Here is a 27196-nt window from a genome sequence, read left to right as displayed (position 1 = left end):
CACACGGTCCAAGGGACAGCATCCAAAGATGCATGTGTGTGGCTAACTTAACAATATATAAGATTATCTGAGGGCAAGTGTCCAGTCCCAAATGTGGGATAGGGACGTGACTTTTTATGTCAAAGGTTTGAACCCATGGAGAACCAGACCCAGAGACATGACCTAGTTTGGAATGATGCCATTAGTCTCCTAATTTCCATATCCCACCTCCCATGGTGTCAGGTTTGTGGTTTCTGCGTAAGATACCTGGGCTAAGGTATTATCCATCTCAGCTAGCTTGGTTCCCACATCCTCCCACCTGGAAGGCCTCTTTCTTCACAGTCTTACAGTCCATCACTTTAGACACTGAGTGGGAAATACCCAGGTGTATATTGCCTCAGTCTTAACCTCCCTGAACCAAAAGTTAAGTCAAATCCCAAAACAGTAATTAAGGAGCCACATAGAACCTGCAACTGCCCCACTCACTCAAGCAAAACACCACAGCACACTTCCTGTGCTTTGTTCCACCTATGACTTTGTCCTGTCATCTGTGGTAAAAGACCATCCTTTTTATTATAATCGTTGTCTCTGCTATCAATTTTATTTTTGATACCACTCCTGTGACTAATATCAGATCCCTTCCCCTCTGTCCCTCACTCAGCCTGGCTCCAACTTTCTGCTCCTTGATCCTTGATCTGAGCTCTGTGGGTGGGACCTGCCACATCCCCTGTGACCTAAGTCACCATGTCAGGTCTCCTTGATGTACTCAGCACTGGACAGGTGTCTTTCCCAGAACATCCTTCCCTCTCTGCCCAGAGCATCCTGATTCAGGGCAGCATCCCAAATGAGGTAGTAGAGAAGATTTTGCATGTCACTCGTCACCAGCATGTCCCTGTACTGGTGCAGGAAAGCCTTGTTGATGGCCATTGCTGGGAAAGCAGGCTGAGGCTGGCACAAACAGGTCCCGCACTGCAGTGCAGGTTCCTCACAGCTCATCTCACAGCTCCAGCCCTGTTCCCAGCTCTGGGCATTCTACCCCAACAGAAACAGCCACAACAGGCAAGAACTTACTGCTTTTAGAAATATATTTATTTACATGCTATCACTAAAATAATCGTTTTCCTCTAATATAAAATATTCCTGCTGGTACTGGCAGCAGGAGCATGAGAATGGTGTGGGCTGAGGTGAGTCCAGGGAAATCCAGTGGTCCTGTGAAGAGGCACCATCAGCCAGATCACAGAAGGGACACGTGGGCAGAGGTGAGGGGTCTGCGCCCATGTTCTTGTACCGCTGGGCAAGCTCTGCTGCAAAGACCTCAGGAAACAGGCGGCAGCTGTCCCGGAACCTGTTGCCTTGGGCTGTCTCATCCCTTCCTGGTCCTCCTCCTGACTCTGCTTCACCTTTACCTCTAGGATGACCACGCCTTTCCCAGGAAGAACCAGTGTAGTCTTGTCCTAGTGCTTCTTTGTCTTCCTGCGTCCTCCTGTAGAAACAGATTTCCCAGAGGACTCCTCATAGATATTAATTTAGAGCACAGTTAAAGCATTGCACTGCAGAGGTTTCCGCAGAGCACTGCCAGGTGCTGCCTTGGCACTCGAGCACGGTGCAAACACTTCATTACCAATGGCAGCAATAAATAACTCACCTGTCTCTCTTCAGCAGCTGATACATGACAATATACCCACACACTGCCCCAAGCAGAAGCAAAGCCGAGGCTGCTACTGTCCCTAGGATGTAGTACTTGCTCGGGTCACAGTGTCCAGCAGTCTCAGCTTTTTGCCCAGCAGCTGAACCTGGCAGGAGAAAAGACAATGTGCGAGACAATGCAAGAGACGATGTTTGTACTCTGCACTAGGGATAATCTCACAGTGCACTTCAGGTGCCCAAGGATTGTTGTCTTCAGAGATTGGTCCCTCTGGCTCTGGCGTTTTAGCACCAGGGACCAAGAGGGATCTCCTAATGTTCCCATGGAGAAGAACGCAGTGTGTGCCAGGGAACAGCACTGCTCCTGTCTGCTCCTCTAAGCTGCAGGCCAGGGCTGTGTGCTGAGCACCTGCAATTCATCTATGGAGCGACCTGCAGAGATACAGCTGAAACTCTTCTCTTTTCCCAAGACAGCATCTCCCAGGCACTCACCTGAAAACTCCTGAGGCTCAATAAGTGGGTTGGTATCCTGTATTGGTTCTATTTTTGTATCTGAGCCCGGCACACTGTCACTTTCTTCCATAGGAATGGTTTCCAGCACATCAGGGTTTTCATCATCTCTCTCTTCAGAAAGAACACAGGACAGTTTAAATAGAAGTCACTGTCCCTTTCCAGGAGCAAGGTACCACAGCCTAGGCATTCTGGAAAGTGGCAGTAAGGAGTCCTCTATCCCCAAAGACAAGAGGAATCCACAGACAGATTTTCTGCTATACAACAAAAAACACAGACCCAAACCACCCAAGACTTCATCAACCAAATCCCACACAAGGAGTCCCTTCAGGTTCACCCTCACGCTTGGGGTCCAGCTCCAACCCATTCCTGACCCTGAGGTTTGTCAGGGGCAGCCACGATTTCATGGGGTATCATTTCTGCCTCAGTGCTGTGCTGAGTGTGAGGCGAACACAGATTCAGCACAGGCCTTTTTCCCCACATCTGGATGCCAATGTCTGCACACAGCAGCTCTGGCCAGTAATGGTACAACTTGCAGCAGCAGCAGGAGATGCCCCTGGCAATCATCCGGAAGCAAAACCGGGAGCAGGCGCTGTGTTGTACCATCTCCATGGCTCAGCCCAGGAGGTATGAAGTGGAGTGTTCCAGCAGCAAGACTCTGCCTGAGTGCTTCTGGCTGTCCAGGATACAGCACATCCCTACAGGAGCCAAAAGCTCAGCTTCCCAGGTCCCAGGGTAAAAACAGAGTGGGATATACTAACCAGATGAAGCTTCATCCCAGGCTGTCAGGAGGTCTTCTGGAACTTCAGGGAATCCTTCAGGGAATCCTCCAGGGAATCCTCCAGGGACCTTGTCATAATCCTTACCTATGTTAGATTTAAAAATGGATGTTAACCTAGGAAGGCACATTTCCCATGAATAGCACAAGGAAAAGTAGTGCTCATTCTTGTGAAGGCGTAGAGACTGATTACTCACGCTTGAGATACCAACTCGGAATCAGCATAGAATCTGGCTCTAGCTCAGGGGCTGAAAGAGCACTCTCTCTGTCCACAACTACAACCAAACACCCACAAGAAGTTACCATCATATGCAGTGCCGTCATGGTCACACTTCAAGGCCTGGATGAGAAAGGTCCTGACAGGGCACGCACAGGCAGGTCTGTATTGTCACAGCTGCAGAGGGGTCTGACTGCCCTTGGGACACTGAGCTGGCAGCTCTCCCGTGAAGTGAAAAGCCATGGCATGCTCACACAACCTGTGGTTGGGTCAGCCCTGGAGCGTGGTCAGGAGGCTGAATAAGCAGTGCTGGGTGGTGGAAAACCCAGTGCTGAGCCACGGCTAACCAGAGCTGAATTTGATGGCTGACCAGTGCAGAGTGACAGATAACTCAGGGCCAAGGTTCTGGGCCTGAACTGTTGTCTCCCCACCTCCCTGCTCCTTAGGAACCTCTCTCCACGCTGCACCCTGCAGCAGCTGCAGCCCCTCACACCTCTCCTGGTGTGTCTGCCCCACTGCCTACACCATGGTGGCTTCCTGGCTCAGCCAGGCCCAGCCCTGGCCCCACTGCCACCAGCCAGGGCTGTGTGCTGGCCCCTGCCTGCCTACCTGCTCCCTGCCCAGGTATTGGAGCACTCTGGGCATTCTGTGCTTGCAGGGCCAGGAGAAACAGGAGCAGGAGGTAGTGGGTCAGGACCAAGACCCCCCGTGCTCGCAACATTGTGCCTCCACTGCCACTGCTGCTTCTCCAGTGTTGCCCAGAGTGAGCACTGAAGAGCACAGTGGGGCTCTGGGACCTCACATCAAACAGGGCTCTGTGATCTCACAGCAAAGTGGTGTCTGTGAACTCCCTAGTATATGCTCATATTGCCTGGTGAATTCATGCACCTTCCCTCTATTGAATCTCCTCATTCTGCACAGGCCTGTAAGGAGCACAGGTAGAGAAGGGTGGAGGTATTCTGGGAGGCAGCACTGTGAGGAGGAATGCAGAGGCACTCTTTATTCCTCAGCAATCCCTATCAAAAGCCCCTTATGAAGGCTGCATTAAAAAACCCCACTGCAAGTGCTGTTCTTCAGTACCATTTTTGTCTTGGCACCATTCTGGCAGGAAGCATGCTTTTCCCGATAATTCTGCTACAGTTTTGTGACCTTTGAAGGCAGCACTTTCTCGCTACTCTATTCTCATGCCTACATGGATGTGCAGTGCTCAGGCATCTCCCAAGCGAGCCTGCTTTATTCCCTTTCCATTTCCAACCCTGATTAAAGCTCTCTCAAGGACCCCCAATAACCCCTGAGCAAAAATCCTTTTTCCCTTTGCAGCAGGTGCGGCCCAAGTGCCACCATCAGGGGCTTCGTGTCCTGTAGACCAACCCACAGTCAAATCCCCACACTTTTGCTGGGAACACCAGGACGCCACGTGCTCATCTCTAGAACCTTCCTGTGTCTGGTTAACTGCAAGTGGCAGAAGTGAACACTATGTGTGCCCCACATGCCTCAAGCAGTCTTCCAGAGGCCCTGAGCTCCCTCTTGCTTGTCCTTGGACATCATGAGGAACTGCCAGGCGTTACACACAAAGGTGTCAGTTCCCACAGGTAAGAGTTAACACAGGTGGCCTTTCAGCTGAGTAGCTCTTCCTAGAAGGAAATATTCATGACTTATGTGTGCCAGGCACCTTCAGCTCAGAACCTCTTGGAAAGCCTGATACAGCACCTTTGGTACAATTGGCCAGGAAGCACCAGTTAAACCCTGGGGGGTTTACAGCCACAAGCACAGAGGCACTGACAGCTTTCCACCTCTGGCATGTCTCCAAGGCTCATAAGCAGTCTCCAGCTGCCCGGCTGCATAAACTCAGCCAATGCCATCCTCTGGAATCAAGCACACGTCGATGCCCACCTTGAAGGCTGCAGCACATGATCAGCAGAGGGCCGTACCAGGCTAGAGGGTCTCTCGGTGACATCTCCTACCCAGAACCCAGGCAGGCCGGTCAGGTGCCTCGGCCTTGCGTCTGGGTGCCATCTCGGGCCCTCCGTTCCTCTCCGAGGGGAGGCACCGATGAACTCTGCCCTTCTTTGCTCCTTAACTCGCTCATACACGCACTCTCTCCCTTAATGCATTCCGCGGCATTGTGCTGCTCGGCGGCTCGTCCCCAGCTGTGGGACCAGTGTCCCCACACCACCGGCGGTGCTCCTGAGGCCAGCTGCCGCGTGTGGCACGGCAGGGAGGCGGAGCTGCCCGCCGCCCGCGGGCTCCTTCCCGCCGCTGCCGCCATTCCGCGCGGGGCCCTGAGGGGCGGCCCCGGGGCTGTGGGGCTGCGGCGGCCCCGCTCCCCGGGCCGCAGCTCCAGCTGCCTCCGCTGGCTCGGAGCGGCCCCGCTCCGGCCCCAGGGCCGAGGCGCCTGTCCCGGGCCCGACTCGCCGCTGCAGGACCGCTCCCCGCCGTCTCCTGCCTGCAGAGAATGGCTGCCGGGGCAGTTCGCCTGGGAGTGTGAGCTGAGCGTGGCGCAGGGAGCGGAGCTGAGAAGTAAAGACGGAAGTGTGAAGGACAGGAAGCGGAACAGAGAGGCAAGGAGAGCAAAAGCATAGGGAACAGGACCAGAGATGCAGGAAGAGACAGCAGGGACAGAGGAAGAGAGGCAGAATGAGGAGGAGGGAGCAGGAGGGAGCAAAGTCTGGACTGGGGCAGGATGGAGTCTGTGGAAGAAGCCTTGGCTGGGCAGCAAGACATAGGGGGAGTGGGAAAGAACAGCGATACAGCGAGAAACCAAGGGAGTGACAACTGGACAGAGCAACACACGAGATCATGACAAAGAAACACCCAGGGGTGGTTTTCGCTGCACCATGTTAAATCCATGGTGCAGTGGCACGTCGGCATGTCAGCTGCCTCAGAAGCAGCCGAGGCAGTTCAGAAATGACACTCCAGGGCATGACCCTGCGCGTATCCCGCAGCTCTCAGTTCACATGAGCATCTGCAGGGCTGCATGTGTGGATGTCTATATGACAAGACTTTGTAGGGCTTCATTCAAGGGTTGAGGCAAAACTCTCTGCTGCAAAGAGCCTTGGCCTGCCCTCTGCACCAGTCTGGGGTACCTCCCATGGGAGACAGCCCCCACCTTTTTCACCAGTGTGAGTGCATCCCAGGAACAAACGTTCTCCACAGATTGCTGCAATGTGGGTCACTCTTCCACGGGGCACAGTCCTTCAGGCAGCATCACAAATGAGCTCTTGGACAAGCCTTTGCACATCTCACCAGCATGTCCCTGTACTGGTGCAGGAAAGCCTTGCTGATGGCCATTGCTGGGAAAGCAGGCTGAGGCTGGCACAAACAGGTTCTGCACTGCAGTGCAGGTTTCTCACAGCTCATCTCACAGCTCCAGCCCTGTTCCCAGCTCTGGGCATTCTACCCCAACAGAAACAGCCACAACAGGCAAGAACTTACTGCTTTTAGAAATATATTTATTTACATGCTATCACTAAAATAATCGTTTTCCTCTAATATAAAATATTCCTGCTGGTACTGGCAGCAGGGGCATGAGAATGGTGTGGGCTGAGGTGAGTCCAGGGAAGTCCAGTGGTCCTGTGAAGAGGCACCATCAGCCAGATCACAGAAGTGTTATAAATTAGGGCCAGGAGAGCTTCTTCTCCTTTTTAAAAGCCTTTATTAAAAGATTTCAGCCTTGGGGTGGGAGCTCGAGGGGTGCGCGCCGCCGCCTCCGCTGCTCCCGGGTCGACGTCGAAGAGGAGGAGCACGTCGTCCCTGCTGTCGTCGACACCAGGTCCGGGGGTCTCGTCCTCACGGGAACGTCCAAAGACCTCAGTTAAATGGCTCAGAGTCTAGGGGTCCTACTCTGATGGAGCTCAGTACAAGTCAGGGCGACACTTGTGACTTCTTCTCTGTTGAAAGCTACGTTCTCAGGGTTGATGTTCCCCGAGATTCCCCTCGGGGCGGCCGTTCCCCGAGGTGGTGAAATCTTCCCCCAGGGTTGCTGTTCCCTGGGTATTTTCCTGGGGTTGCTGTTCCCCAAGATAATAAGGTTTTCTGTCTTCTCTTTGCCCTGAGCGTTTCACACCAAAGGCAGAGACGACACTGTGAGTCCAGCAGCTCAAGTTATCAAGGTTGTTTATTTCATATTATCTAACAGTTCTTGTTCGGCTTTGCAAGGCGTCCCCAGCAAAGCAAGACACGCCGTTGGACTGGCGCTGGGCTGCCGCTGGACTGGGCTGCTGCTGGACTGGGGCGGATCAGAGAGCCCCGTACCTTATGTACCGTACTCCCGAGCCAACCACAGTCCAAGACGTATTTATTGTTTACAGAACATTACCAATACTAACTTGCTACGCTAACATGTCAGTTCTATTCTAAACCAATCTCTAAAGTCCAAATCAGCAAAAGATGGGGGATGAGAACAAGAACAAGGAAACTAGGGGCCACTCCCCAATTCCTCCATCTTGTCCTCTCAGCCCCGTATACTATGAATCCTAATCTCTATATTTATACTCTATAACAAACTACTATCTACTTCTAAATTCTTGGGATCTGTGATTCTTCCTTCATGTGAGCAATCACTTCCATGGATAGAAGCCAGAATCGGAGTCCTTCTGGGCTCTGTGGGAGGCTGGCTGACCCCCTTGTACAGATCCCAGACCCCCCTGTACAGCCCCCTGACTCTCCAGGGCTGTCAGAGGGATCTTCTGGACTCCAACACTACGTCTTTTCTTTATTAGGTGTTATGTTTCTTTTGTAAGAACTCTTTCTAGGTTGGCTGATTTAAAGGTTTATTTCACTCAACTTGGCTATATGCCAGCTCCTTTGCATATTCTGTCTGTGGGGCAGCCATTTTGTGAGGTATGGGTAGCTGGCAGGGCCATTTTTAGGCCACATGGAGAGCAGAGCAGAGATGGTGGGAGCAGCGGGCGGTTTCCCGATGGAAAAACAAGAGGAGGGGGCTTTGGGGAGGATCAGCATCACACAGGAGAACAGGAGGGTACACAGGGTGAGTACATAAAACAGTAATACATGAGAGAGAAAAGGGAGCACAAACCAATACAATGAATACACTGGACTGCAACATGCAAACACCTAGGTGAACAGGGCCTACACAGATGAATGCAATGGATACAATAAACGGTAACTTGTAGGAGGGCAGGGGATACATAAATGAATCCTTGGGGTAGAAGTAAGATACAGTAATTACAACTATTACACGACAGTGAGAATAACAGTTGGTAACAGAACGAGACAACATGGGAGAACTAACCTCAAGGTGGGGCCTTCATAACCTCTATTTCTTACAGAAGGGACACGTGGGCAGAGGTGAGGGGTCTGCGCCCATGTTCTTGTACCGCTGGGCAAGCTCTGCTGCAAAGACCTCAGGAAACAGGCGGCAGCTGTCCCGGAACCTGTTGCCTTGGGCTGTCTCATCCCTTCCTGGTCCTCCTCCTGACTCTGCTTCACCTTTACCTCTAGGATGACCACGCCTTTCCCAGGAAGAACCACTGTAGTCTTGCCCTAGTGCTTCTTTGTCTTCCTGCGTCCTCCTGTAGAAACAGGTTTCCCAGAGGACTTGCCGCGGCTCGTCCGCGATGGGCGAGGCTTGCTGACCACTCCACGGTCCGTCCTCGCGGGTCTTCGGCGGGCCGCACCCTCTTGCTGCGAGTCGTCCTTAAAAGGACGCTCTCTGCCTCAGGGGCACAGGCTCACCTAAGCAGCGTTCAGCTCTTTTGTGAGGCGGATGCCAAGGCAACCGCTCTGGGCAGCTCACAAAGCGGAGCTCTGTGGCCTCATGCCGTCAGAGGAGGCGAGAGCTAGATGGGCAGCTCTGCCTGCAAGCTTCTTCCCCAAGCGGCGCAGGAAGGAGAGGCGAGAGTCGAGGATCTCCAGAGCTTCTTTATTCGAGGGCAGGAACCGTCGACATCAGAAGATCGAAGACCCCGTGGGTCTCAAGCATGCTACTTTTATGTGGTTTGAAAGGGGCGGGGTTTTCCACGAGGGCCAATCGCAGCGCGGATTCAAAAACCCTCCAATCAGGGAGAGGATCGAAAATGCACCAATCATGGTGCGGGAAGGCAGGGTGAAGTAACTTTTGAACCAATGGCAACTTTGACCCAATGGGGGAAGGCTAGCAAACTTTGAACCAATGGGGTAAGCATAACTGACTTTGGGCCAACAAAAAGAGATAGCTAACTTCGAGGGGAAACTTCCCCAAGGGGTTATTGTTTCTTCACAGTACACTCTCCCTCCAAGGGAGAGTGTCACTGTCTGGAGGGCTTTCTTCAACTCCCCCTTTTTTATTGATTAAAAAGACCTCTGCTACTGCTCTCTTAAAGCCCTTAACTAAACAAGTAAACATCAGTAATACAATCACTATCACAGCGACAATCCAAAGTAACTGATTCAAAAGTGCAACAACCCATCCTTTAAATCCAAAATGTCCAAATAAATTTTGGAACCATTCTGGGTCCTTTTCAGTTTTCAGTTCTTTTACATCTTCTTTCAGCAGCTTGATTTTCTTTAATATAGACTCACTGGGACTTGACAAGTTAAAACAACAAAGGCCGTCAAATTCTTCACAGCCGTGTCCGTGCAGAGATCACGACAAAGAGACACCCAGGGGTGGTTTTCGCTGCACCATGTTAAATCCATGGTGCAGTGGCACGTCGGCATGTCAGCTGCCTCAGAAGCAGCCGAGGCAGTTCAGAAATGGCACTCCAGGGCATGACCCTGCGCATATCCCGCAGCTCTCAGTTCACATGAGCATCTGCAGGGCTGCACGTGTGGATGTCTATATGACAAGACTTTGTAGGGCTTCATTCAAGGGTTGAGGCAAAACTCTCTGCTGCAAAGAGCCTTGGCCTGCCCTCTCAGGAGGGGGAAATCTCAGAGGCTGCTGAGAGGCCCGTGATGGGCAGCCCAGAGGTGGAGCTGGAGCTGCTGTGGAGAGGCGAGGGGCAAGGGTGAGCACCTCAGTGCTTCCTCTTCACCACTTCCAAGGGAATCGCATTGTCTGGGGAGTAGCATTGTCAGTCTTTACCGCCTGAGCCAGAAGCATACAAAACACCCCCAAACCGCACAGTGTCCAGAGACGCCTTCAAGCATCTCTCTGGCAATTGCTGCTGCCAATATCCTCCCCACACACTGCAGGAGACAGGCAGCCTCAGAGAGCTGTGCTGCGTTTCTTGGACAAGAGTTTTGCTGCACTCCCACTGCTAGCTTTGGCTGTAGATGGCTGAGCAGGAGCAAGCATGGGCAAAAGCCACAGGACCACAGTGAATCTGACTCGTGACCCCAGGGCAGCTCCCTGGTGTGAGATGGGCATTCTGTCACTTCTTCCAATCACAGTCTGCATTGTGATTCCGGTTGTGGTCCCCTTAGAATAGAGGAGCGGGAATGATGCAGTGCCCAAAAATAGAACTTTAATCGTGGTAAAATAGCAAACACAGAGACCACACGGTCCAAGGGACAGCATCCAAAGATGCATGTGTGTGGCTAACTTAACAATATATAAGATTATCTGAGGGCAAGTGTCCAGTCCCAAATGTGGGATAGGGACGTGACTTTTTATGTCAAAGGTTTGAACCCATGGAGAACCAGACCCAGAGACATGACCTAGTTTGGAATGATGCCATTAGTCTCCTAATTTCCATATCCCACCTCCCATGGTGTCAGGTTTGTGGTTTCTGCGTAAGATACCTGGGCTAAGGTATTATCCATCTCAGCTAGCTTGGTTCCCACATCCTCCCACCTGGAAGGCCTCTTTCTTCACAGTCTTACAGTCCATCACTTTAGACACTGAGTGGGAAATACCCAGGTGTATATTGCCTCAGTCTTAACCTCCCTGAACCAAAAGTTAAGTCAAATCCCAAAACAGTAATTAAGGAGCCACATAGAACCTGCAACTGCCCCACTCACTCAAGCAAAACACCACAGCACACTTCCTGTGCTTTGTTCCACCTATGACTTTGTCCTGTCATCTGTGGTAAAAGACCATCCTTTTTATTATAATCGTTGTCTCTGCTATCAATTTTATTTTTAATACCACTCCTGTGACTAATATCAGATCCCTTCCCCTCTGTCCCTCACTCAGCCTGGCTCCAACTTTCTGCTCCTTGATCCTTGATCTGAGCTCTGTGGGTGGGACCTGCCACATCCCCTGTGACCTAAGTCACCATGTCAGGTCTCCTTGATGTACTCAGCACTGGACAGGTGTCTTTCCCAGAACATCCTTCCCTCTCTGCCCAGAGCATCCTGATTCAGGGCAGCATCCCAAATGAGGTAGTAGAGAAGATTTTGCATGTCACTCGTCACCAGCATGTCCCTGTACTGGTGCAGGAAAGCCTTGTTGATGGCCATTGCTGGGAAAGCAGGCTGAGGCTGGCACAAACAGGTCCCGCACTGCAGTGCAGGTTCCTCACAGCTCATCTCACAGCTCCAGCCCTGTTCCCAGCTCTGGGCATTCTACCCCAACAGAAACAGCCACAACAGGCAAGAACTTACTGCTTTTAGAAATATATTTATTTACATGCTATCACTAAAATAATCGTTTTCCTCTAATATAAAATATTCCTGCTGGTACTGGCAGCAGGAGCATGAGAATGGTGTGGGCTGAGGTGAGTCCAGGGAAATCCAGTGGTCCTGTGAAGAGGCACCATCAGCCAGATCACAGAAGGGACACGTGGGCAGAGGTGAGGGGTCTGCGCCCATGTTCTTGTACCGCTGGGCAAGCTCTGCTGCAAAGACCTCAGGAAACAGGCGGCAGCTGTCCCGGAACCTGTTGCCTTGGGCTGTCTCATCCCTTCCTGGTCCTCCTCCTGACTCTGCTTCACCTTTACCTCTAGGATGACCACGCCTTTCCCAGGAAGAACCAGTGTAGTCTTGTCCTAGTGCTTCTTTGTCTTCCTGCGTCCTCCTGTAGAAACAGATTTCCCAGAGGACTCCTCATAGATATTAATTTAGAGCACAGTTAAAGCATTGCACTGCAGAGGTTTCCGCAGAGCACTGCCAGGTGCTGCCTTGGCACTCGAGCACGGTGCAAACACTTCATTACCAATGGCAGCAATAAATAACTCACCTGTCTCTCTTCAGCAGCTGATACATGACAATATACCCACACACTGCCCCAAGCAGAAGCAAAGCCGAGGCTGCTACTGTCCCTAGGATGTAGTACTTGCTCGGGTCACAGTGTCCAGCAGTCTCAGCTTTTTGCCCAGCAGCTGAACCTGGCAGGAGAAAAGACAATGTGCGAGACAATGCAAGAGACGATGTTTGTACTCTGCACTAGGGATAATCTCACAGTGCACTTCAGGTGCCCAAGGATTGTTGTCTTCAGAGATTGGTCCCTCTGGCTCTGGCGTTTTAGCACCAGGGACCAAGAGGGATCTCCTAATGTTCCCATGGAGAAGAACGCAGTGTGTGCCAGGGAACAGCACTGCTCCTGTCTGCTCCTCTAAGCTGCAGGCCAGGGCTGTGTGCTGAGCACCTGCAATTCATCTATGGAGCGACCTGCAGAGATACAGCTGAAACTCTTCTCTTTTCCCAAGACAGCATCTCCCAGGCACTCACCTGAAAACTCCTGAGGCTCAATAAGTGGGTTGGTATCCTGTATTGGTTCTATTTTTGTATCTGAGCCCGGCACACTGTCACTTTCTTCCATAGGAATGGTTTCCAGCACATCAGGGTTTTCATCATCTCTCTCTTCAGAAAGAACACAGGACAGTTTAAATAGAAGTCACTGTCCCTTTCCAGGAGCAAGGTACCACAGCCTAGGCATTCTGGAAAGTGGCAGTAAGGAGTCCTCTATCCCCAAAGACAAGAGGAATCCACAGACAGATTTTCTGCTATACAACAAAAAACACAGACCCAAACCACCCAAGACTTCATCAACCAAATCCCACACAAGGAGTCCCTTCAGGTTCACCCTCACGCTTGGGGTCCAGCTCCAACCCATTCCTGACCCTGAGGTTTGTCAGGGGCAGCCACGATTTCATGGGGTATCATTTCTGCCTCAGTGCTGTGCTGAGTGTGAGGCGAACACAGATTCAGCACAGGCCTTTTTCCCCACATCTGGATGCCAATGTCTGCACACAGCAGCTCTGGCCAGTAATGGTACAACTTGCAGCAGCAGCAGGAGATGCCCCTGGCAATCATCCGGAAGCAAAACCGGGAGCAGGCGCTGTGTTGTACCATCTCCATGGCTCAGCCCAGGAGGTATGAAGTGGAGTGTTCCAGCAGCAAGACTCTGCCTGAGTGCTTCTGGCTGTCCAGGATACAGCACATCCCTACAGGAGCCAAAAGCTCAGCTTCCCAGGTCCCAGGGTAAAAACAGAGTGGGATATACTAACCAGATGAAGCTTCATCCCAGGCTGTCAGGAGGTCTTCTGGAACTTCAGGGAATCCTTCAGGGAATCCTCCAGGGAATCCTCCAGGGACCTTGTCATAATCCTTACCTATGTTAGATTTAAAAATGGATGTTAACCTAGGAAGGCACATTTCCCATGAATAGCACAAGGAAAAGTAGTGCTCATTCTTGTGAAGGCGTAGAGACTGATTACTCACGCTTGAGATACCAACTCGGAATCAGCATAGAATCTGGCTCTAGCTCAGGGGCTGAAAGAGCACTCTCTCTGTCCACAACTACAACCAAACACCCACAAGAAGTTACCATCATATGCAGTGCCGTCATGGTCACACTTCAAGGCCTGGATGAGAAAGGTCCTGACAGGGCACGCACAGGCAGGTCTGTATTGTCACAGCTGCAGAGGGGTCTGACTGCCCTTGGGACACTGAGCTGGCAGCTCTCCCGTGAAGTGAAAAGCCATGGCATGCTCACACAACCTGTGGTTGGGTCAGCCCTGGAGCGTGGTCAGGAGGCTGAATAAGCAGTGCTGGGTGGTGGAAAACCCAGTGCTGAGCCACGGCTAACCAGAGCTGAATTTGATGGCTGACCAGTGCAGAGTGACAGATAACTCAGGGCCAAGGTTCTGGGCCTGAACTGTTGTCTCCCCACCTCCCTGCTCCTTAGGAACCTCTCTCCACGCTGCACCCTGCAGCAGCTGCAGCCCCTCACACCTCTCCTGGTGTGTCTGCCCCACTGCCTACACCATGGTGGCTTCCTGGCTCAGCCAGGCCCAGCCCTGGCCCCACTGCCACCAGCCAGGGCTGTGTGCTGGCCCCTGCCTGCCTACCTGCTCCCTGCCCAGGTATTGGAGCACTCTGGGCATTCTGTGCTTGCAGGGCCAGGAGAAACAGGAGCAGGAGGTAGTGGGTCAGGACCAAGACCCCCCGTGCTCGCAACATTGTGCCTCCACTGCCACTGCTGCTTCTCCAGTGTTGCCCAGAGTGAGCACTGAAGAGCACAGTGGGGCTCTGGGACCTCACATCAAACAGGGCTCTGTGATCTCACAGCAAAGTGGTGTCTGTGAACTCCCTAGTATATGCTCATATTGCCTGGTGAATTCATGCACCTTCCCTCTATTGAATCTCCTCATTCTGCACAGGCCTGTAAGGAGCACAGGTAGAGAAGGGTGGAGGTATTCTGGGAGGCAGCACTGTGAGGAGGAATGCAGAGGCACTCTTTATTCCTCAGCAATCCCTATCAAAAGCCCCTTATGAAGGCTGCATTAAAAAACCCCACTGCAAGTGCTGTTCTTCAGTACCATTTTTGTCTTGGCACCATTCTGGCAGGAAGCATGCTTTTCCCGATAATTCTGCTACAGTTTTGTGACCTTTGAAGGCAGCACTTTCTCGCTACTCTATTCTCATGCCTACATGGATGTGCAGTGCTCAGGCATCTCCCAAGCGAGCCTGCTTTATTCCCTTTCCATTTCCAACCCTGATTAAAGCTCTCTCAAGGACCCCCAATAACCCCTGAGCAAAAATCCTTTTTCCCTTTGCAGCAGGTGCGGCCCAAGTGCCACCATCAGGGGCTTCGTGTCCTGTAGACCAACCCACAGTCAAATCCCCACACTTTTGCTGGGAACACCAGGACGCCACGTGCTCATCTCTAGAACCTTCCTGTGTCTGGTTAACTGCAAGTGGCAGAAGTGAACACTATGTGTGCCCCACATGCCTCAAGCAGTCTTCCAGAGGCCCTGAGCTCCCTCTTGCTTGTCCTTGGACATCATGAGGAACTGCCAGGCGTTACACACAAAGGTGTCAGTTCCCACAGGTAAGAGTTAACACAGGTGGCCTTTCAGCTGAGTAGCTCTTCCTAGAAGGAAATATTCATGACTTATGTGTGCCAGGCACCTTCAGCTCAGAACCTCTTGGAAAGCCTGATACAGCACCTTTGGTACAATTGGCCAGGAAGCACCAGTTAAACCCTGGGGGGTTTACAGCCACAAGCACAGAGGCACTGACAGCTTTCCACCTCTGGCATGTCTCCAAGGCTCATAAGCAGTCTCCAGCTGCCCGGCTGCATAAACTCAGCCAATGCCATCCTCTGGAATCAAGCACACGTCGATGCCCACCTTGAAGGCTGCAGCACATGATCAGCAGAGGGCCGTACCAGGCTAGAGGGTCTCTCGGTGACATCTCCTACCCAGAACCCAGGCAGGCCGGTCAGGTGCCTCGGCCTTGCGTCTGGGTGCCATCTCGGGCCCTCCGTTCCTCTCCGAGGGGAGGCACCGATGAACTCTGCCCTTCTTTGCTCCTTAACTCGCTCATACACGCACTCTCTCCCTTAATGCATTCCGCGGCATTGTGCTGCTCGGCGGCTCGTCCCCAGCTGTGGGACCAGTGTCCCCACACCACCGGCGGTGCTCCTGAGGCCAGCTGCCGCGTGTGGCACGGCAGGGAGGCGGAGCTGCCCGCCGCCCGCGGGCTCCTTCCCGCCGCTGCCGCCATTCCGCGCGGGGCCCTGAGGGGCGGCCCCGGGGCTGTGGGGCTGCGGCGGCCCCGCTCCCCGGGCCGCAGCTCCAGCTGCCTCCGCTGGCTCGGAGCGGCCCCGCTCCGGCCCCAGGGCCGAGGCGCCTGTCCCGGGCCCGACTCGCCGCTGCAGGACCGCTCCCCGCCGTCTCCCGCCTGCAGAGAATGGCTGCCGGGGCAGTTCGCCTGGGAGTGTGAGCTGAGCGTGGCGCAGGGAGCGGAGCTGAGAAGTAAAGACGGAAGTGTGAAGGACAGGAAGCGGAACAGAGAGGCAAGGAGAGCAAAAGCATAGGGAACAGGACCAGAGATGCAGGAAGAGACAGCAGGGACAGAGGAAGAGAGGCAGAATGAGGAGGAGGGAGCAGGAGGGAGCAAAGTCTGGACTGGGGCAGGATGGAGTCTGTGGAAGAAGCCTTGGCTGGGCAGCAAGACATAGGGGGAGTGGGAAAGAACAGCGATACAGCGAGAAACCAAGGGAGTGACAACTGGACAGAGCAACACACGAGATCATGACAAAGAAACACCCAGGGGTGGTTTTCGCTGCACCATGTTAAATCCATGGTGCAGTGGCACGTCGGCATGTCAGCTGCCTCAGAAGCAGCCGAGGCAGTTCAGAAATGGCACTCCAGGGCATGACCCTGCGCGTATCCCGCAGCTCTCAGTTCACATGAGCATCTGCAGGGCTGCATGTGTGGATGTCTATATGACAAGACTTTGTAGGGCTTCATTCAAGGGTTGAGGCAAAACTCTCTGCTGCAAAGAGCCTTGGCCTGCCCTCTGCACCAGTCTGGGGTACCTCCCATGGGAGACAGCCCCCACCTTTTTCACCAGTGTGAGTGCATCCCAGGAACAAACGTTCTCCACAGATTGCTGCAATGTGGGTCACTCTTCCACGGGGCACAGTCCTTCAGGCAGCATCACAAATGAGCTCTTGGACAAGCCTTTGCACATCTCACCAGCATGTCCCTGTACTGGTGCAGGAAAGCCTTGCTGATGGCCATTGCTGGGAAAGCAGGCTGAGGCTGGCACAAACAGGTTCTGCACTGCAGTGCAGGTTTCTCACAGCTCATCTCACAGCTCCAGCCCTGTTCCCAGCTCTGGGCATTCTACCCCAACAGAAACAGCCACAACAGGCAAGAACTTACTGCTTTTAGAAATATATTTATTTACATGCTATCACTAAAATAATCGTTTTCCTCTAATATAAAATATTCCTGCTGGTACTGGCAGCAGGGGCATGAGAATGGTGTGGGCTGAGGTGAGTCCAGGGAAGTCCAGTGGTCCTGTGAAGAGGCACCATCAGCCAGATCACAGAAGTGTTATAAATTAGGGCCAGGAGAGCTTCTTCTCCTTTTTAAAAGCCTTTATTAAAAGATTTCAGCCTTGGGGTGGGAGCTCGAGGGGTGCGCGCCGCCGCCTCCGCTGCTCCCGGGTCGACGTCGAAGAGGAGGAGCACGTCGTCCCTGCTGTCGTCGACACCAGGTCCGGGGGTCTCGTCCTCACGGGAACGTCCAAAGACCTCAGTTAAATGGCTCAGAGTCTAGGGGTCCTACTCTGATGGAGCTCAGTACAAGTCAGGGCGACACTTGTGACTTCTTCTCTGTTGAAAGCTACGTTCTCAGGGTTGATGTTCCCCGAGATTCCCCTCGGGGCGGCCGTTCCCCGAGGTGGTGAAATCTTCCCCCAGGGTTGCTGTTCCCTGGGTATTTTCCTGGGGTTGCTGTTCCCCAAGATAATAAGGTTTTCTGTCTTCTCTTTGCCCTGAGCGTTTCACACCAAAGGCAGAGACGACACTGTGAGTCCAGCAGCTCAAGTTATCAAGGTTGTTTATTTCATATTATCTAACAGTTCTTGTTCGGCTTTGCAAGGCGTCCCCAGCAAAGCAAGACACGCCGTTGGACTGGCGCTGGGCTGCCGCTGGACTGGGCTGCTGCTGGACTGGGGCGGATCAGAGAGCCCCGTACCTTATGTACCGTACTCCCGAGCCAACCACAGTCCAAGACGTATTTATTGTTTACAGAACATTACCAATACTAACTTGCTACGCTAACATGTCAGTTCTATTCTAAACCAATCTCTAAAGTCCAAATCAGCAAAAGATGGGGGATGAGAACAAGAACAAGGAAACTAGGGGCCACTCCCCAATTCCTCCATCTTGTCCTCTCAGCCCCGTATACTATGAATCCTAATCTCTATATTTATACTCTATAACAAACTACTATCTACTTCTAAATTCTTGGGATCTGTGATTCTTCCTTCATGTGAGCAATCACTTCCATGGATAGAAGCCAGAATCGGAGTCCTTCTGGGCTCTGTGGGAGGCTGGCTGACCCCCTTGTACAGATCCCAGACCCCCCTGTACAGCCCCCTGACTCTCCAGGGCTGTCAGAGGGATCTTCTGGACTCCAACACTACGTCTTTTCTTTATTAGGTGTTATGTTTCTTTTGTAAGAACTCTTTCTAGGTTGGCTGATTTAAAGGTTTATTTCACTCAACTTGGCTATATGCCAGCTCCTTTGCATATTCTGTCTGTGGGGCAGCCATTTTGTGAGGTATGGGTAGCTGGCAGGGCCATTTTTAGGCCACATGGAGAGCAGAGCAGAGATGGTGGGAGCAGCGGGCGGTTTCCCGATGGAAAAACAAGAGGAGGGGGCTTTGGGGAGGATCAGCATCACACAGGAGAACAGGAGGGTACACAGGGTGAGTACATAAAACAGTAATACATGAGAGAGAAAAGGGAGCACAAACCAATACAATGAATACACTGGACTGCAACATGCAAACACCTAGGTGAACAGGGCCTACACAGATGAATGCAATGGATACAATAAACGGTAACTTGTAGGAGGGCAGGGGATACATAAATGAATCCTTGGGGTAGAAGTAAGATACAGTAATTACAACTATTACACGACAGTGAGAATAACAGTTGGTAACAGAACGAGACAACATGGGAGAACTAACCTCAAGGTGGGGCCTTCATAACCTCTATTTCTTACAGAAGGGACACGTGGGCAGAGGTGAGGGGTCTGCGCCCATGTTCTTGTACCGCTGGGCAAGCTCTGCTGCAAAGACCTCAGGAAACAGGCGGCAGCTGTCCCGGAACCTGTTGCCTTGGGCTGTCTCATCCCTTCCTGGTCCTCCTCCTGACTCTGCTTCACCTTTACCTCTAGGATGACCACGCCTTTCCCAGGAAGAACCAGTGTAGTCTTGCCCTAGTGCTTCTTTGTCTTCCTGCGTCCTCCTGTAGAAACAGGTTTCCCAGAGGACTTGCCGCGGCTCGTCCGCGATGGGCGAGGCTTGCTGACCACTCCACGGTCCGTCCTCGCGGGTCTTCGGCGGGCCGCACCCTCTTGCTGCGAGTCGTCCTTAAAAGGACGCTCTCTGCCTCAGGGGCACAGGCTCACCTAAGCAGCGTTCAGCTCTTTTGTGAGGCGGATGCCAAGGCAACCGCTCTGGGCAGCTCACAAAGCGGAGCTCTGTGGCCTCATGCCGTCAGAGGAGGCGAGAGCTAGATGGGCAGCTCTGCCTGCAAGCTTCTTCCCCAAGCGGCGCAGGAAGGAGAGGCGAGAGTCGAGGATCTCCAGAGCTTCTTTATTCGAGGGCAGGAACCGTCGACATCAGAAGATCGAAGACCCCGTGGGTCTCAAGCATGCTACTTTTATGTGGTTTGAAAGGGGCGGGGTTTTCCACGAGGGCCAATCGCAGCGCGGATTGAAAAACCCTCCAATCAGGGAGAGGATCGAAAATGCACCAATCATGGTGCGGGAAGGCAGGGTGAAGTAACTTTTGAACCAATGGCAACTTTGACCCAATGGGGGAAGGCTAGCAAACTTTGAACCAATGGGGTAAGCATAACTGACTTTGGGCCAACAAAAAGAGATAGCTAACTTCGAGGGGAAACTTCCCCAAGGGGTTATTGTTTCTTCACAGTACACTCTCCCTCCAAGGGAGAGTGTCACTGTCTGGAGGGCTTTCTTCAACTCCCCCTTTTTTATTGATTAAAAAGACCTCTGCTACTGCTCTCTTAAAGCCCTTAACTAAACAAGTAAACATCAGTAATACAATCACTATCACAGCGACAATCCAAAGTAACTGATTCAAAAGTGCAACAACCCATCCTTTAAATCCAAAATGTCCAAATAAATTTTGGAACCATTCTGGGTCCTTTTCAGTTTTCAGTTCTTTTACATCTTCTTTCAGCAGCTTGATTTTCTTTAATATAGACTCACTGGGACTTGACAAGTTAAAACAACAAAGGCCGTCAAATTCTTCACAGCCGTGTCCGTGCAGAGATCACGACAAAGAGACACCCAGGGGTGGTTTTCGCTGCACCATGTTAAATCCATGGTGCAGTGGCACGTCGGCATGTCAGCTGCCTCAGAAGCAGCCGAGGCAGTTCAGAAATGGCACTCCAGGGCATGACCCTGCGCATATCCCGCAGCTCTCAGTTCACATGAGCATCTGCAGGGCTGCACGTGTGGATGTCTATATGACAAGACTTTGTAGGGCTTCATTCAAGGGTTGAGGCAAAACTCTCTGCTGCAAAGAGCCTTGGCCTGCCCTCTCAGGAGGGGGAAATCTCAGAGGCTGCTGAGAGGCCCGTGATGGGCAGCCCAGAGGTGGAGCTGGAGCTGCTGTGGAGAGGCGAGGGGCAAGGGTGAGCACCTCAGTGCTTCCTCTTCACCACTTCCAAGGGAATCGCATTGTCTGGGGAGTAGCATTGTCAGTCTTTACCGCCTGAGCCAGAAGCATACAAAACACCCCCAAACCGCACAGTGTCCAGAGACGCCTTCAAGCATCTCTCTGGCAATTGCTGCTGCCAATATCCTCCCCACACACTGCAGGAGACAGGCAGCCTCAGAGAGCTGTGCTGCGTTTCTTGGACAAGAGTTTTGCTGCACTCCCACTGCTAGCTTTGGCTGTAGATGGCTGAGCAGGAGCAAGCATGGGCAAAAGCCACAGGACCACAGTGAATCTGACTCGTGACCCCAGGGCAGCTCCCTGGTGTGAGATGGGCATTCTGTCACTTCTTCCAATCACAGTCTGCATTGTGATTCCGGTTGTGGTCCCCTTAGAATAGAGGAGCGGGAATGATGCAGTGCCCAAAAATAGAACTTTAATCGTGGTAAAATAGCAAACACAGAGACCACACGGTCCAAGGGACAGCATCCAAAGATGCATGTGTGTGGCTAACTTAACAATATATAAGATTATCTGAGGGCAAGTGTCCAGTCCCAAATGTGGGATAGGGACGTGACTTTTTATGTCAAAGGTTTGAACCCATGGAGAACCAGACCCAGAGACATGACCTAGTTTGGAATGATGCCATTAGTCTCCTAATTTCCATATCCCACCTCCCATGGTGTCAGGTTTGTGGTTTCTGCGTAAGATACCTGGGCTAAGGTATTATCCATCTCAGCTAGCTTGGTTCCCACATCCTCCCACCTGGAAGGCCTCTTTCTTCACAGTCTTACAGTCCATCACTTTAGACACTGAGTGGGAAATACCCAGGTGTATATTGCCTCAGTCTTAACCTCCCTGAACCAAAAGTTAAGTCAAATCCCAAAACAGTAATTAAGGAGCCACATAGAACCTGCAACTGCCCCACTCACTCAAGCAAAACACCACAGCACACTTCCTGTGCTTTGTTCCACCTATGACTTTGTCCTGTCATCTGTGGTAAAAGACCATCCTTTTTATTATAATCGTTGTCTCTGCTATCAATTTTATTTTTAATACCACTCCTGTGACTAATATCAGATCCCTTCCCCTCTGTCCCTCACTCAGCCTGGCTCCAACTTTCTGCTCCTTGATCCTTGATCTGAGCTCTGTGGGTGGGACCTGCCACATCCCCTGTGACCTAAGTCACCATGTCAGGTCTCCTTGATGTACTCAGCACTGGACAGGTGTCTTTCCCAGAACATCCTTCCCTCTCTGCCCAGAGCATCCTGATTCAGGGCAGCATCCCAAATGAGGTAGTAGAGAAGATTTTGCATGTCACTCGTCACCAGCATGTCCCTGTACTGGTGCAGGAAAGCCTTGTTGATGGCCATTGCTGGGAAAGCAGGCTGAGGCTGGCACAAACAGGTCCCGCACTGCAGTGCAGGTTCCTCACAGCTCATCTCACAGCTCCAGCCCTGTTCCCAGCTCTGGGCATTCTACCCCAACAGAAACAGCCACAACAGGCAAGAACTTACTGCTTTTAGAAATATATTTATTTACATGCTATCACTAAAATAATCGTTTTCCTCTAATATAAAATATTCCTGCTGGTACTGGCAGCAGGAGCATGAGAATGGTGTGGGCTGAGGTGAGTCCAGGGAAATCCAGTGGTCCTGTGAAGAGGCACCATCAGCCAGATCACAGAAGGGACACGTGGGCAGAGGTGAGGGGTCTGCGCCCATGTTCTTGTACCGCTGGGCAAGCTCTGCTGCAAAGACCTCAGGAAACAGGCGGCAGCTGTCCCGGAACCTGTTGCCTTGGGCTGTCTCATCCCTTCCTGGTCCTCCTCCTGACTCTGCTTCACCTTTACCTCTAGGATGACCACGCCTTTCCCAGGAAGAACCAGTGTAGTCTTGTCCTAGTGCTTCTTTGTCTTCCTGCGTCCTCCTGTAGAAACAGATTTCCCAGAGGACTCCTCATAGATATTAATTTAGAGCACAGTTAAAGCATTGCACTGCAGAGGTTTCCGCAGAGCACTGCCAGGTGCTGCCTTGGCACTCGAGCACGGTGCAAACACTTCATTACCAATGGCAGCAATAAATAACTCACCTGTCTCTCTTCAGCAGCTGATACATGACAATATACCCACACACTGCCCCAAGCAGAAGCAAAGCCGAGGCTGCTACTGTCCCTAGGATGTAGTACTTGCTCGGGTCACAGTGTCCAGCAGTCTCAGCTTTTTGCCCAGCAGCTGAACCTGGCAGGAGAAAAGACAATGTGCGAGACAATGCAAGAGACGATGTTTGTACTCTGCACTAGGGATAATCTCACAGTGCACTTCAGGTGCCCAAGGATTGTTGTCTTCAGAGATTGGTCCCTCTGGCTCTGGCGTTTTAGCACCAGGGACCAAGAGGGATCTCCTAATGTTCCCATGGAGAAGAACGCAGTGTGTGCCAGGGAACAGCACTGCTCCTGTCTGCTCCTCTAAGCTGCAGGCCAGGGCTGTGTGCTGAGCACCTGCAATTCATCTATGGAGCGACCTGCAGAGATACAGCTGAAACTCTTCTCTTTTCCCAAGACAGCATCTCCCAGGCACTCACCTGAAAACTCCTGAGGCTCAATAAGTGGGTTGGTATCCTGTATTGGTTCTATTTTTGTATCTGAGCCCGGCACACTGTCACTTTCTTCCATAGGAATGGTTTCCAGCACATCAGGGTTTTCATCATCTCTCTCTTCAGAAAGAACACAGGACAGTTTAAATAGAAGTCACTGTCCCTTTCCAGGAGCAAGGTACCACAGCCTAGGCATTCTGGAAAGTGGCAGTAAGGAGTCCTCTATCCCCAAAGACAAGAGGAATCCACAGACAGATTTTCTGCTATACAACAAAAAACACAGACCCAAACCACCCAAGACTTCATCAACCAAATCCCACACAAGGAGTCCCTTCAGGTTCACCCTCACGCTTGGGGTCCAGCTCCAACCCATTCCTGACCCTGAGGTTTGTCAGGGGCAGCCACGATTTCATGGGGTATCATTTCTGCCTCAGTGCTGTGCTGAGTGTGAGGCGAACACAGATTCAGCACAGGCCTTTTTCCCCACATCTGGATGCCAATGTCTGCACACAGCAGCTCTGGCCAGTAATGGTACAACTTGCAGCAGCAGCAGGAGATGCCCCTGGCAATCATCCGGAAGCAAAACCGGGAGCAGGCGCTGTGTTGTACCATCTCCATGGCTCAGCCCAGGAGGTATGAAGTGGAGTGTTCCAGCAGCAAGACTCTGCCTGAGTGCTTCTGGCTGTCCAGGATACAGCACATCCCTACAGGAGCCAAAAGCTCAGCTTCCCAGGTCCCAGGGTAAAAACAGAGTGGGATATACTAACCAGATGAAGCTTCATCCCAGGCTGTCAGGAGGTCTTCTGGAACTTCAGGGAATCCTTCAGGGAATCCTCCAGGGAATCCTCCAGGGACCTTGTCATAATCCTTACCTATGTTAGATTTAAAAATGGATGTTAACCTAGGAAGGCACATTTCCCATGAATAGCACAAGGAAAAGTAGTGCTCATTCTTGTGAAGGCGTAGAGACTGATTACTCACGCTTGAGATACCAACTCGGAATCAGCATAGAATCTGGCTCTAGCTCAGGGGCTGAAAGAGCACTCTCTCTGTCCACAACTACAACCAAACACCCACAAGAAGTTACCATCATATGCAGTGCCGTCATGGTCACACTTCAAGGCCTGGATGAGAAAGGTCCTGACAGGGCACGCACAGGCAGGTCTGTATTGTCACAGCTGCAGAGGGGTCTGACTGCCCTTGGGACACTGAGCTGGCAGCTCTCCCGTGAAGTGAAAAGCCATGGCATGCTCACACAACCTGTGGTTGGGTCAGCCCTGGAGCGTGGTCAGGAGGCTGAATAAGCAGTGCTGGGTGGTGGAAAACCCAGTGCTGAGCCACGGCTAACCAGAGCTGAATTTGATGGCTGACCAGTGCAGAGTGACAGATAACTCAGGGCCAAGGTTCTGGGCCTGAACTGTTGTCTCCCCACCTCCCTGCTCCTTAGGAACCTCTCTCCACGCTGCACCCTGCAGCAGCTGCAGCCCCTCACACCTCTCCTGGTGTGTCTGCCCCACTGCCTACACCATGGTGGCTTCCTGGCTCAGCCAGGCCCAGCCCTGGCCCCACTGCCACCAGCCAGGGCTGTGTGCTGGCCCCTGCCTGCCTACCTGCTCCCTGCCCAGGTATTGGAGCACTCTGGGCATTCTGTGCTTGCAGGGCCAGGAGAAACAGGAGCAGGAGGTAGTGGGTCAGGACCAAGACCCCCCGTGCTCGCAACATTGTGCCTCCACTGCCACTGCTGCTTCTCCAGTGTTGCCCAGAGTGAGCACTGAAGAGCACAGTGGGGCTCTGGGACCTCACATCAAACAGGGCTCTGTGATCTCACAGCAAAGTGGTGTCTGTGAACTCCCTAGTATATGCTCATATTGCCTGGTGAATTCATGCACCTTCCCTCTATTGAATCTCCTCATTCTGCACAGGCCTGTAAGGAGCACAGGTAGAGAAGGGTGGAGGTATTCTGGGAGGCAGCACTGTGAGGAGGAATGCAGAGGCACTCTTTATTCCTCAGCAATCCCTATCAAAAGCCCCTTATGAAGGCTGCATTAAAAAACCCCACTGCAAGTGCTGTTCTTCAGTACCATTTTTGTCTTGGCACCATTCTGGCAGGAAGCATGCTTTTCCCGATAATTCTGCTACAGTTTTGTGACCTTTGAAGGCAGCACTTTCTCGCTACTCTATTCTCATGCCTACATGGATGTGCAGTGCTCAGGCATCTCCCAAGCGAGCCTGCTTTATTCCCTTTCCATTTCCAACCCTGATTAAAGCTCTCTCAAGGACCCCCAATAACCCCTGAGCAAAAATCCTTTTTCCCTTTGCAGCAGGTGCGGCCCAAGTGCCACCATCAGGGGCTTCGTGTCCTGTAGACCAACCCACAGTCAAATCCCCACACTTTTGCTGGGAACACCAGGACGCCACGTGCTCATCTCTAGAACCTTCCTGTGTCTGGTTAACTGCAAGTGGCAGAAGTGAACACTATGTGTGCCCCACATGCCTCAAGCAGTCTTCCAGAGGCCCTGAGCTCCCTCTTGCTTGTCCTTGGACATCATGAGGAACTGCCAGGCGTTACACACAAAGGTGTCAGTTCCCACAGGTAAGAGTTAACACAGGTGGCCTTTCAGCTGAGTAGCTCTTCCTAGAAGGAAATATTCATGACTTATGTGTGCCAGGCACCTTCAGCTCAGAACCTCTTGGAAAGCCTGATACAGCACCTTTGGTACAATTGGCCAGGAAGCACCAGTTAAACCCTGGGGGGTTTACAGCCACAAGCACAGAGGCACTGACAGCTTTCCACCTCTGGCATGTCTCCAAGGCTCATAAGCAGTCTCCAGCTGCCCGGCTGCATAAACTCAGCCAATGCCATCCTCTGGAATCAAGCACACGTCGATGCCCACCTTGAAGGCTGCAGCACATGATCAGCAGAGGGCCGTACCAGGCTAGAGGGTCTCTCGGTGACATCTCCTACCCAGAACCCAGGCAGGCCGGTCAGGTGCCTCGGCCTTGCGTCTGGGTGCCATCTCGGGCCCTCCGTTCCTCTCCGAGGGGAGGCACCGATGAACTCTGCCCTTCTTTGCTCCTTAACTCGCTCATACACGCACTCTCTCCCTTAATGCATTCCGCGGCATTGTGCTGCTCGGCGGCTCGTCCCCAGCTGTGGGACCAGTGTCCCCACACCACCGGCGGTGCTCCTGAGGCCAGCTGCCGCGTGTGGCACGGCAGGGAGGCGGAGCTGCCCGCCGCCCGCGGGCTCCTTCCCGCCGCTGCCGCCATTCCGCGCGGGGCCCTGAGGGGCGGCCCCGGGGCTGTGGGGCTGCGGCGGCCCCGCTCCCCGGGCCGCAGCTCCAGCTGCCTCCGCTGGCTCGGAGCGGCCCCGCTCCGGCCCCAGGGCCGAGGCGCCTGTCCCGGGCCCGACTCGCCGCTGCAGGACCGCTCCCCGCCGTCTCCCGCCTGCAGAGAATGGCTGCCGGGGCAGTTCGCCTGGGAGTGTGAGCTGAGCGTGGCGCAGGGAGCGGAGCTGAGAAGTAAAGACGGAAGTGTGAAGGACAGGAAGCGGAACAGAGAGGCAAGGAGAGCAAAAGCATAGGGAACAGGACCAGAGATGCAGGAAGAGACAGCAGGGACAGAGGAAGAGAGGCAGAATGAGGAGGAGGGAGCAGGAGGGAGCAAAGTCTGGACTGGGGCAGGATGGAGTCTGTGGAAGAAGCCTTGGCTGGGCAGCAAGACATAGGGGGAGTGGGAAAGAACAGCGATACAGCGAGAAACCAAGGGAGTGACAACTGGACAGAGCAACACACGAGATCATGACAAAGAAACACCCAGGGGTGGTTTTCGCTGCACCATGTTAAATCCATGGTGCAGTGGCACGTCGGCATGTCAGCTGCCTCAGAAGCAGCCGAGGCAGTTCAGAAATGGCACTCCAGGGCATGACCCTGC

General features: G+C 52.7%; 3 protein-coding genes across 6 annotated transcripts; all 3 read right to left on the bottom strand.

Annotated features, from left to right (window-relative positions):
- Nucleotides 1-1046: 1046 nt before the first annotated feature.
- Nucleotides 1047-5634, bottom strand: LOC134562372 (uncharacterized). 2 transcript variants are annotated; one of them, XM_063419749.1, is made up of 5 exons: nucleotides 5022-5632; nucleotides 2895-2999; nucleotides 2116-2247; nucleotides 1625-1772; nucleotides 1047-1462 (listed from the first exon to the last, which is right to left on the bottom strand). In XM_063419749.1, exons 1-5 carry the CDS (start codon nucleotides 5083-5085, stop codon nucleotides 1072-1074), a joined length of 840 nt encoding a protein of 279 aa, XP_063275819.1. In that variant the 5' UTR covers nucleotides 5086-5632; the 3' UTR covers nucleotides 1047-1071. The 2 variants fall into 2 exon arrangements, 1 of the variants encoding a protein (XP_063275819.1); XR_010083149.1 differs by having other exon boundaries at nucleotides 1625-2247; nucleotides 4839-5634.
- Nucleotides 5635-11614: 5980 nt separating this feature from the next.
- LOC134562364 (uncharacterized) lies at nucleotides 11615-16234 on the bottom strand. Of its 2 annotated transcripts, XM_063419740.1 has the most exons (5): nucleotides 15590-16232; nucleotides 13463-13567; nucleotides 12684-12815; nucleotides 12193-12340; nucleotides 11615-12030 (listed from the first exon to the last, which is right to left on the bottom strand). In XM_063419740.1, exons 1-5 carry the CDS (start codon nucleotides 15651-15653, stop codon nucleotides 11640-11642), a joined length of 840 nt encoding a protein of 279 aa, XP_063275810.1. In that variant the 5' UTR covers nucleotides 15654-16232; the 3' UTR covers nucleotides 11615-11639. The 2 variants fall into 2 exon arrangements, 1 of the variants encoding a protein (XP_063275810.1); XR_010083144.1 differs by having other exon boundaries at nucleotides 12193-12815; nucleotides 15407-16234.
- Nucleotides 16235-22182: 5948 nt separating this feature from the next.
- On the bottom strand, nucleotides 22183-26802 carry LOC134562365 (uncharacterized). 2 transcript variants are annotated; one of them, XM_063419741.1, is made up of 5 exons: nucleotides 26158-26800; nucleotides 24031-24135; nucleotides 23252-23383; nucleotides 22761-22908; nucleotides 22183-22598 (listed from the first exon to the last, which is right to left on the bottom strand). In XM_063419741.1, exons 1-5 carry the CDS (start codon nucleotides 26219-26221, stop codon nucleotides 22208-22210), a joined length of 840 nt encoding a protein of 279 aa, XP_063275811.1. In that variant the 5' UTR covers nucleotides 26222-26800; the 3' UTR covers nucleotides 22183-22207. The 2 variants fall into 2 exon arrangements, 1 of the variants encoding a protein (XP_063275811.1); XR_010083145.1 differs by having other exon boundaries at nucleotides 22761-23383; nucleotides 25975-26802.
- Nucleotides 26803-27196: the final 394 nt, after the last annotated feature.

Source organism: Prinia subflava, chromosome 27 (assembly GCF_021018805.1).
Source record: "Prinia subflava isolate CZ2003 ecotype Zambia chromosome 27, Cam_Psub_1.2, whole genome shotgun sequence".
NCBI classification, from domain to species: domain Eukaryota; kingdom Metazoa; phylum Chordata; class Aves; order Passeriformes; family Cisticolidae; genus Prinia; species Prinia subflava.
Note: the sequence above shows the minus strand (reverse complement) of the source record. Positions and strands in the feature narration are given on the sequence as shown.

What these genes read in the sequence shown, in the direction of transcription:
- LOC134562372 (XM_063419749.1), bottom strand. Translation starts at nt 5,085, where the DNA reads ATGTCACCGAGAGACCCTCTAGCCTGGTACGGCCCTCTGCTGATCATG. An exon ending in CTGGGATGAAGCTTCATCTG is followed by an intron (nt 2,248 to 2,894) that starts GTTAGTATATCC and finishes TTCTTTCTGAAG; the next exon opens with AGAGAGATGATGAAAACCCT. An exon ending in TGAGCCTCAGGAGTTTTCAG is followed by an intron (nt 1,773 to 2,115) that starts GTGAGTGCCTGG and finishes TTCTCCTGCCAG; the next exon opens with GTTCAGCTGCTGGGCAAAAA.
- LOC134562364 (XM_063419740.1), bottom strand. Translation starts at nt 15,653, where the DNA reads ATGTCACCGAGAGACCCTCTAGCCTGGTACGGCCCTCTGCTGATCATG. An exon ending in CTGGGATGAAGCTTCATCTG is followed by an intron (nt 12,816 to 13,462) that starts GTTAGTATATCC and finishes TTCTTTCTGAAG; the next exon opens with AGAGAGATGATGAAAACCCT. An exon ending in TGAGCCTCAGGAGTTTTCAG is followed by an intron (nt 12,341 to 12,683) that starts GTGAGTGCCTGG and finishes TTCTCCTGCCAG; the next exon opens with GTTCAGCTGCTGGGCAAAAA.
- LOC134562365 (XM_063419741.1), bottom strand. Translation starts at nt 26,221, where the DNA reads ATGTCACCGAGAGACCCTCTAGCCTGGTACGGCCCTCTGCTGATCATG. An exon ending in CATGTGCTGCAGCCTTCAAG is followed by an intron (nt 24,136 to 26,157) that starts GTGGGCATCGAC and finishes AATCTAACATAG; the next exon opens with GTAAGGATTATGACAAGGTC. An exon ending in TGAGCCTCAGGAGTTTTCAG is followed by an intron (nt 22,909 to 23,251) that starts GTGAGTGCCTGG and finishes TTCTCCTGCCAG; the next exon opens with GTTCAGCTGCTGGGCAAAAA.